General features: G+C 44.0%; 2 protein-coding genes across 2 annotated transcripts; both read right to left on the minus strand.

The window, feature by feature from the left end:
• Positions 1–7,209: 7,209 nt before the first annotated feature.
• On the minus strand, positions 7,210–7,771 carry LOC125547473. Its single transcript, XM_048711333.1, has one exon. The coding sequence runs from the start codon at positions 7,725–7,727 to the stop codon at positions 7,317–7,319; it is 411 nt and encodes a 136-aa protein (XP_048567290.1). The 5' UTR covers positions 7,728–7,771; the 3' UTR covers positions 7,210–7,316.
• Positions 7,772–9,365: 1,594 nt separating this feature from the next.
• LOC125547474 lies at positions 9,366–10,020 on the minus strand. Its single transcript, XM_048711334.1, has one exon. The coding sequence runs from the start codon at positions 9,959–9,961 to the stop codon at positions 9,548–9,550; it is 414 nt and encodes a 137-aa protein (XP_048567291.1). The 5' UTR covers positions 9,962–10,020; the 3' UTR covers positions 9,366–9,547.
• Between the last annotated feature and the right edge of the window lie 597 nt (positions 10,021–10,617).

Genomic DNA, 10,617 nt, shown 5'->3' on the forward strand with positions numbered 1-10,617 from the left:
ATCTCGCTCCTTTACTCATGAAAATCATCTGACTATGGAATATGACGAGTTCGGCTTCTCTGTTAATGACGCTCACACCAGGATGGTTTTGCACCGACATGATAGCCCCGACAATCTGTGCCTCCTGCAACCATCCTGCTCCACCGCTCCACCCCTCACCCTCTCCGTTGGGCATTGATCTCTAGCATGCCTGCCTCGGCCACCCAAGCTCTGCCACTCTTCATCACATTCTCAGGGTTTTTCGTTTTCCTATAATAGAACTAGTGTTCACACTTGCCACGAGTGTTGTGTTGGAAAGCATGTTTGTGTTCTGTTAAGTTCATCTTCTACTATTGCTTCTTTTCCTTTTCAATTGATTCATAGTGATGTATGGACCTCTCCCGTTCCAAGTAATACTAGCTATCTCTATTACCTTGTGATTTTGGATGATTTTCCTCATTATGTGTGGACCTTGCCCCTTCGATGCAAATAGGATGTTCCACTAACTCTCACCGCTTTTTACTCCTAAGTTTCCACACAGTTCGGCCCGGCCGCTCCATCCATGCTCTTCAAACAAGCTCTATGGAAGGAGAACATTGAAGAACCATAATTTCACAGCGTGTCAACTTTGTGAAATTTTTTTACAAGCTCTATGGGAGGAGAACGTTGAAGAACCATAATTTCACAGCGTGTCAACTTTGTGAAATGTACTTCCTTTTTTCATATTATTATTCAGTATAGATAAACAAAATGCAAATCCTCAGCTAAAATACCGGAGTTGATGTGCCAAGACCGATTAATTCCTTCTATGCCATCCCACAGAACCAGGTCATGGCGGTTACAAAAGTCTAGGCACGACTACAACGAGCCATGTTATTTCTTGTGTAAGGCAGCCGATCAACAAAAATCTTCTGCAGTGGTTACTGCAGCAGGTACCCTTTATGATGCACTCCTCAAAGACGTCTCCGGCAGCTCTCCTGAGGTCCGCCACCACGTCTGCAGTAACCACTGCAGAAGGTTTCAACCTCCGCCTCACAGCTAGTATGGCATTGCGTTTCACACTCGCTACAATAAGGCCTCAGGCCCTCCAGGGAAGACGTGATCAACATCGAGAAAACAACAACAGCAGCAAGAAGAGAAGCCCCACCTGCTCTATGGAAGAAGGAACATTGAACAACCATAATTTCACATTGTGATTCATTATTTAGCAAGAAAGATAAACAGAAATACAGAAGACAAATCCTCAGCTAAAACTGTTAGGTTGATCTCTCCACCGAGTGGGCCCAATGGCCCATCGGGCCCTGATTTATTCGCGCCCTGATCGGGGGCGCCCAACCCTCTTATGGTTGGTGGGCCCCTCTGACCTGCGATATATAGAGAGGTGGGGGCCGGGGCACACAGTACGAGGTTCACCGCGCTGCCAGTCTCCCCATCGAAATCCCCTTCCGATCTAGGGCAATCGCAATGCTCACGGGAAGCACCACTGCCACCTCTCCATCTCGATCTCTCTGCCATCATCGGCCCCTACTTCACCATGGCCGGCGCTGGGTCGAGCTCATCCGCACCCAAAGAAGGTAGGTTTATCGGATGATCTAGCCTACCCCGATCGGGCGCCGGGCCTAGACGGCGCAGGGAGAGCGGGCGGAGCCGGGCCTCGTATTTTCTGCCATACTAGGTGGAGAAAATGAAAGGGATAAGAGAAAAGGAGGCCCGCCCGGTGATGTGGCTGTCGACGCCATCGGCGTCGCTGGCGACTGAGCGGCTGGCGTTGTGCGCCATGGCTCGGTACGAGAACGAGGCGAGCGGCTTGCGTGGGGAGGAAATGAGCTAAGGTCCCCCCCCCACACGACGGCGCTGGCTGGTTTTGATCCAGCGATGTGCACGGTCCGCCGTCGGATCTCCACGAACGGCCCGGATCGGAACCCTAACCCCCTGTGGGCTTTTGGGCCGAAAAGTGGCACGGGCTGGCAGCGACAGCGCGGGCGCAACCCAGCGCGCTTAGGCTGCAGGCTGGAGAGAGGCCAGCTCGCGCGGAGCACAGAGAAGGCCGTGGGCCGAAGCGCAGCGTGGCTGAGCCGACGTTCCTTTTTTAAAAAAAATTTGTTTTAATAGTTTCTATCCAGTTCTTGAAAAAGAAAGTTCATGAATTTTTATTTTGTAAAAGAAAAGTTTCTGTAAAGATTAAAAAGTTCGTGAATTTTTATTCATGATTTTCCGCTGCGTGAATTTTTTAATAGTGCTCTTTTACAAAGAAAATAAAAGTTTAGATAGAATTATGTTTTTAAGAGCATATTAAAGTGATTATTAGAATGAATATGATCATGTTATGTTTATGACCAACGTTATTAATAACATGATCATGTTTTATTATTGAAATTGAAAGGTGCATTTATTTCTAATTTTTGCCCAACGGTAATATAGATTTAATTGCATAGACAATTATATGTTTAATTTGACCAACGTTAGATTAATGCATATGATTGTTATATTGATGTCACTTAAATTGTGATTCCAGGAGGCTTTCACTTGATGAGTTGCCTAAAAGAAGTTCCGACACTCAGAGGTGACAATCACACTGAGTGGAGGAAGAAAGTTGAACTGGCATTTGTTTGTGCTGATCTGGACTGGGTTCTGGATGAACCACAGCCGGTCAGACCTGCAGAGCCAGTAAGAAAGACCATTGATGATGATGTTGCATGGGCTAAAAAGAGGGGGGTTATGCTCCTTTGGAGATGTCCTACATCATAGACAACCAAAAGTGGGTCAATGCAAATAAAAATGCATGGCCTTTATAAAGAATACAATTGAGAGCACCATTGTGGGTTCCATTGCAGAGTGCACTTCCACAGGGGAGTTGCTCACAAAGATAAAGAGTCAGTTCACTGGCTCTTCAAAGATATATGCCACCCAGGTGTTAAAACAACTTGTGACAGAACAATACACAGGTGGTGGAATAAGAGAGCACATCCTCAGGATGAGCAATATGGCAGCAAAGCTAAAGCCCATGGATGAGGATCTAGAGATCAAACCAAAGCTCCTGGTCCACCTGGTCATGGCTTCACTGCCAAAGGGGTTTGATACTTTTGTTGTGAACTACAATATGTCACCTCGAACATGGGACATTGAAAAGACAATTGCAATGTGTGTCCAAGAAGAGGACAGACTAAAAGCCTCACATGGTGGTACACTCAACTATGTGAAGGATCACAAGAAAAAGAACTACAATCAAAACAACAAAAGTTCTCCTTTAAAGCCACAAGGAAAAGCTCCCTATCAGCATCAGCATCAGCAACAGTCTTTCCCAGTGGACAAAGACACTTGTCTCCACTGTAAGCAGACCGGGCATTACAAGAAAGACTGCCCTGTTTGGCTAAAGTCCTTAATGGAAAAGCAAGGTAACAACATTGCTTCCTTAGTTAATGAATCCTTGTACACACAATTTTCGAAATCTACTTGGTGGATTAACTCAGGGGCAACTGTCCATGTTGCATATTGTTTACAGGGATTCCATTCGACCCGGACTACGCTAAGAAGAGAAGGAGGCATTGAAGTAGCCAATGGAATAAAAGCGGAAGTTGAAGCTGTCGGCGACATCTCCTTGGAGTTAGCTGATGGATTCAAGCTTCTACTTAGAGATGTTCTTTATGTTCCTTCATGTAATAAAAACTTAATTAGTGTTCCATGTTTGGACAAAGAAAATTATGTGTTATTTTGGACATGGCAAGTGTGCCATGTGGTATAATAATGCTTATGTGGGTAATGCTTTACTACATGATGAGCTTTATTTGTTATCACTTCGTGAAAAAGTGCATTCTGTATGCAATGTGAATGAACATGTTTTCGCGTCGAATAAAGAACAAAAGAAAAGAAAGAGAACATTCGACTCATCAAAATTATGGCACTGTCGCTTGGGCCATATTTCGAAGGGGAGAATAGAAAGATTAGTCAAAAGTGAAATTCTTCCACAGTTAGAATTCTCAAACTTAGAACAATGTGTAGATTGCATTAAATGAAAGTATATAAAACAAATCAAAAAAGGTGTAATCCATAGCACAAGCACACTAGAAATCATCCACACTGACATTTGTGGACCATTTCAGGTGAAAAGTGTGGATGGATATGACTCGTTCATAACATTCATAGATGATTACTCTCGCTATGGTTATATTTATCCAATCAAAGAAAGATCTGAAGCGTTGGATAAATTTAAAATATTCGAAGCTGAAGTTGAAAATCAGCATGATAAAAGAATAAAGATAGTAAGGTCCGACCGTGGGGGAGAGTACTATGGTCGGCACACTCCATATGGCCAAGTCCCTGGACCGTTTGCAAAGTTCTTACAGGAGACTGGCATAGTTGCCTAGTATTCAATGCCGGGTGAACCTCAGCAAAATGGAGTAGCTGAAAGGCGCAACCGTACACTTATGGATATGGTGCGCAGCATGATGAGTTATTCCAACTTGCCATTGGGATTATTCCAGCCGTACACTAAAACCGCCATTCACATTCTCAATTGAGTACCAAGCAAGTCGGTGCCCAAAACACTGTACGAGCTATGGACGCCCTCCCTACATCACTTCAGGGTGTGGGGGTGTCCTGCTGAGGCCAAAATGCTTAATCCAAACATTGCAAAGTTAGATCCCAAAACAGTAAGTTGCCACTTCATTGGCTATCCAGACAGATCAAAAGGTTTTCGTTTCTACTGCCCAGACAGATATACAAAGTTTGTAGAAACGAGACATGCAGTCTTCTTTGAGGACGGAATGATGAGGGGGAGCTTGGTAGCTCGGAAAATTGATCTTGAGGAGAAGAGGGTGCATGCACCTAATCCGATGATTCAGGAGCCATTTTTCTCACTACCAGTTGCAACTCTACCCATGACAACTATGGGGGTAGACCCGGAACCTGTCCGTCCGGAGCCGACTGAACCCGTTGTTGAGCATAAAAGGGAGGTGCAACAGCAAATTTTAGAAGAAGTGCCATAAGTTGAGGCACAGAATGTGCCAGAAACTGAGGCCCTTAGAAGGTCTACAAGACCAAGAAAGTCAGCTATTTCTACTGACTTTAAAGTTTATAACACAAAAATGGTTCATATGGAAAAAGATCCCACCTCATATGAAGAAGCCATGAGAAGCTCTCATTCATCAAAGTGGATGAAGGCAATGGAAGACGAGATGAAATTGATGAGTTCCAAAGATGTTTGGGACTTAGAGGAAATTCCTAAAGGAGCCAAAACAGTAGGCTGTAAATGGGTCTACAAAATTAAGTATGACTCTAAAGGGAATATAGAAAAGTATAAAGCACGACTCGTGGCAAAAGGATTCACACAAAGAGAAGGGATAGATTACAATGAGACATTTTCTCCCGTCTCATGTAAGGATTCCTTCAGAATCAAAATGGCATTAGTTGCACATTTTGATTTAGAGTTACATCAAATGGATGTTAAGACGGCATTTCTAAATGGTGATTTAAAAGAAAAGGTCTACATGAAACAACCCAAGGGTTTTATCATGGAAGGCAAGGAAAATATGGGATGCCGCCTGAAGAAATCCATTTATGGATTAAGACAAGCCTCTCGGCAGTGGTATCTAAAGTTTAACCAAATGATTAGAAGTTTTGGATTTAAAGAAAATATTGAGGATAATTGCATTTATGAAAAGTTTAAAAATGGGAAATATATTTTCCTAATCTTGTATGTGGATTATATCCTGCTTGCTAGCAGTGATGTTAGTCTACTACAAGAAACAAAGAAATACTTATCCTCAAATTTTGACATAACAGATCTTGGTGAAGCATCATATGTTTTGGGCGTAGAAATTCACCGAGATAGGAACAATGGAGTCTTAGGACTATCGCAGAAAGCATATTTAGAAAAGGTTCTTAAAAAGTATATAATATGCATGCGAGTAAAGCCACGCCTGCTCCCGTAGTCAAGGGCGATAGTTTTGGGAAATTCCAATGTCCCAAGAACCAGTACGGGATCGATCAAATGAAAGCAGTACCATATGCTTCGGCAGTTGGCAGCTTACAGTATGCACAAGTGTGCACTCGCCCTGACTTAGATTTTATCACCGGGGTACTCGGTAGATATCAAGAGAATCCAGGCATGGAGCACTGGAAGATGGTAAGAAAGCATTGCGTTATGCGCAAGGCACGAAGGACTACATGCTAATATACAGGAGAACCGATTCCCTAGAGATAAAAGGGTATTCAGACGCAGATTTTGCGGGGGACAGAGATGATAGAAATCCACGTTAGGATACGTCTTCACTCTCGCTGGGGGAGCTATTTCGTGGAAAAGCTCCCAACAGTCGATAGTTGCATCATCCACGATGTATGCAGAATTCATAGCATGCTTCGAAGCCATGGGGCAGGCGATATGGCTAAAGAAATTTGTACCCGGCTTGAAAGTGGTAGATTGTATTCACAAACCACTAAAGATGTACTGCGACAACCAACCCGCAGTATTTTACGCTCACAACAACAAGTCGAGTAATGCTGCCAAAACAATAGAGATAAGGTATTATGTTGTGAAAGATAAAATCCAGGATCAAACTATAAGTCTCGAGCATATAAGGACAAAGGATATGCTTGCGGATCCGCTAACGAAAGGCTTACCACCCAATGTGTTCAAGGAACACTTAGCCGGCATGGGTTTAAGGGAAAGCCTTATGATTCCTGGATAGGCCCAAAAGGAACAGAATTTGTTTCTGAACAAAACGTATGTTGTAGCAGTATGATTCTATCGGCATTTAAGCTGTGACGATGCAACATGCTCTATGTACCAATATGTGACGAAACAAATAAACTAGAAAGTATAAGGCTAAAAGAAAAAAGTTGAGATCAAGGGGGAGAATGTTAGGTTGATCTCTCCACCGAGTGGGCCCAACGGCCCATCGGGCCCTGATCTATTCGCGTCCTGATCGGGGGCGCCCAACCCTCTTATGGTTGGTGGGCCCCTGTGACCTGCGATATATAGAGAGGGGGGGGCCGGGGCACACGGTACGAGGTTCACCATGCCACAAGTCTCCCCACCGAAATCCCCTTCCGACCTAGGGCAATCGCAGTGCTCACGGGAAGTACCACTGCCACCTCTCCATCTCGATCTCTCTGCCATCACCGGCCCCTACTTCACCATGGCCAGCGCTGGATCGAGCTCATCCGCACCCAAAGAAGGTAGGTTTACCGGATGATCTAGCCTACCCCGATCCAAAGGATCTAACAAAAACGTCATCCCACAAAACCAGGTCGTGGCGTTTAAAGAAATCTACACACGACAGCAAGGAGCCATGTTATTTCCTATGCAGGGCACCCGACCCCGATTACATGTGGTTTTCCTATACGTGGCACCCTTTCTTCTTCTTGCAGTTGTTGTTGCAGTCGTTCTTGCACGTGGGATAGCACTGCTCGAACCTGCCACGCTTGCATGAACCGCAACGTGTGTAGCCGTCGCTGACCCCGAAGCAACCGTTTTGAGCTACAGTGTTCCAATCATAAGTGCATGTGCCGTTGCTACTGCAGCAGGTACCTTCTGTGGTGCACCTCTTGAGGAGCTGACGCCGGCAGTCGGCCTGACCGCTGTTGTTGTAGTCGCAGGTACTGCCGCAGATGGTTTCAACCTCTGCATTGCAGTTCGTACGGCACAGCGTCTCGCAGTCGCTGCATAAAGGCCTAGGGCCCCCCAGGGAAGACATGACCAGCATGGAAAGAACAGCAAAAGCAAGAAGAGAAGCCCCACCTGCAGCCATTGTTGCTGAGCAAGCTTTGTAGCTAGAACCTAGAGGTAAATATGTGGAGCAAGAGAAGGTCTCAAGCTAACATATGTGAATAAGATGCAGCGCCTGATACTATTTAGAGGCTAGCTAGCTTCCACTGGAGGGTACGTAGATCTAAACTAAATTTAATGGATGGGCGACTATCTAATGTAAACTGCTCCATGTGACAGTTTGGCAATTGGTACAAGTTAGTTGAGGATTACATATATAATATTCACCTTCACTGGGCTCCATTAAATCCCAGCACTGTTTTGACCCTTGAACATCTACATTTTTGTGGTTCACCGAATCAAAGGGAGTACTAAAATGGCTTGGTAACTTCAAATCACACTATCAACTATAATAATTAGCTAATTGCACAACTACATTTTGTATACCCCGAATTACTGACCAATAGGTAGTAGTAGTTGTTGTTTTATCAAGCACTGACTTTTGGCAAGATCAAGATCGGCGGGGCTACCAAAGGGAATCGCACATTAAGTGCTAGTACTGTTCAAATTGCATGAGTTGGTTTGGATTTGGTCTTCTATAGCCAAAGTCGCATGTGGAAGAGATTCATACCCTTCTTTTTATTTTTTCCATCTTGATTTACGTATGTCAATCTTGTATAGCATTACTTGCTCATAGGACGGCCATTTAGTTGTTAATGGCCAATATGGGTGCACATAGGCAAGACGCGGCGTTCAGTGCATGGTTTCGATCAGGCTGGCTCCTTTCATCTGTGAGTCATAGGTTTGATTGTGTGACTTGATATTTTGGGGACGAAGGAATTTCCAGTGTCTCATGCATCCATTGGTGGTGTGATATCACACACTTAATCAAGGGTAGAAAAGATTTGTACTGCCTCCGTAAAGAAATATAAGAGCATTTAGATACACAGGAAATACTAACATGCAAGTCGAGTACTTGATTACTGCTACCTCTTGGATGCATGAACTGACATTAATTAGTTTGGACTTGACCTGCTCAATCTGCATGTGAAGGAGATTCCCTTCTTACAGCACCCCGTTATTTTCACAAACTGAATGATCACACTTGCCACGAGTGTCGTGTTGGAAAGCTTGTCTGTCTTCTGTTTAGTTCATTTTCTACTATTGCTTCTTTTGTTTTCGAATTGATCCATGGTGATGTATGGACCTCCCCCTTTCCAACTAATAGTGGCTATCTCTATTACCTTATGATTTTGGATGATTTTTCTCATTATGTGTGGACCTTTCCCCTTCAACGCAAATAGGATGTTCAACTAACTCTCACTGTATTTTACTCCTATGTACCTACGCAGTTTGGCCATTCTATCCGTTCTCTTCAAACAAACAAGCACACATAGTCTAATACATACAGACCTTGACTTCGGTACAAAAAAGGGTTCTATAAACGCAAGGTCTCAAGCATTCTAATCATCAGTGGAAGGTGATTTACATAAAAAAGGGCAGTTTCCTCCACAACGAAAGAAAGTAAATGGCACGGCGAAGGCATGCACCACCTTCAAGTATTATTGGATACTACAACGACACAGAAATGCATACTTGGATGGACAAGCTGATGTATAGAAGCCAATCAACACACGTACGCAAGCTCTATGGAAGGACTGTAATTTCACACCGTGTCAACTTTGTGAAATTTCTTCCCTTTTTCATATTATTATTCAGTATAGATAAACAGAATGCAAATCCCATTAATTCATTCTATGCCATCCCACAGAACGAGGTCATGGCTGTTACAAAAGTCTACGCACGACTACAGCGAGCCATGTTATTTCTTATGCAAGGCAGCGGGTCGACTACATGTTATTCCTAGGCATGGCGGCACCCTTTCTTCTTGCAGTTCTTGTTGCAGTCATTCCTACAGGTGGAACCGCACTGGTCGGATATGCTGCGCTTGCAAGGTTCACATTGTAGGGTGCCGTCGCTGATGCTGATGCAACTCCTTTCAGCCACAGTGTTGCAGTCGCAAGTGCATGTGCCGTCGCTACTGCAGCAGGTACCCTTTACGGTGCAGTCCTCAAAGACGGATCTCCGGCAGCCCTCCTGAAGGCCTCCGCCGCGGCGGCAGTAGCCACTGCAGAAGGTTTCAGCCTCCCCCTGACAGCTGGTAGGGCATTGCGTCTCGCACTCGCTGCATAAAGGCCTCGGGGCACCCAGGGAAGACGTGCTCAGCATGGAGAAAACAACGACAGTAGCAAGAAGAGAAGCACCACCTGCAGCCATTGTTGCAGAGCAAGCTTTGTAGCTAGAGAGGTGAATATGTGGAGCAAGAGAAGGTGAGTTGCTATATGATATGGCGCGCCTCCTGATACTATTTATAGGCTAGCTAGCTTGCAGTGGAAGATACGTAGTAATGTAGATCTGAACTAAAGTATATGGATGGATGACTATCTAAAGTAAACTGCACCATGTTAGAGTATGGCTAAAAAATGTTACAAGTTGGCTTGAGGAGGATCACTGGGCTCCATTAATTTCCCGGCACTCTGTCTTGGACATCTCCAGTATGAACTTTCACAATTTCATTTTTTGGCTCACCGATCAGAGGGGGTAGTACAAATGTTTCCTACCACCCGGTGATAGTTACCACCAAAAGTATGTACTTATAAAAATGTTTAGGTAGTATATATACTACTTTTGTAGCATGCATCGTACTTTGAGTATGCTAGTTTTTACATACAAATTTGTTCGTATTTCATAAATATAATAAAAATCATGAGTCAACTTATAAATTTTTCATGTAACTTACTTTAAAGTATCTTATATATAGTATATAAACACACTTATAATGATAAAATAGTATATATATATAGTACTACATGTTAGTATATGAGACATGAGGATAACCACCACAGGTGATAGGATGCACTTCTGTTGAATAC

Source organism: Triticum urartu, chromosome 3 (assembly GCF_003073215.2).
Source record: "Triticum urartu cultivar G1812 chromosome 3, Tu2.1, whole genome shotgun sequence".
NCBI lineage: Eukaryota > Viridiplantae > Streptophyta > Magnoliopsida > Poales > Poaceae > Triticum > Triticum urartu.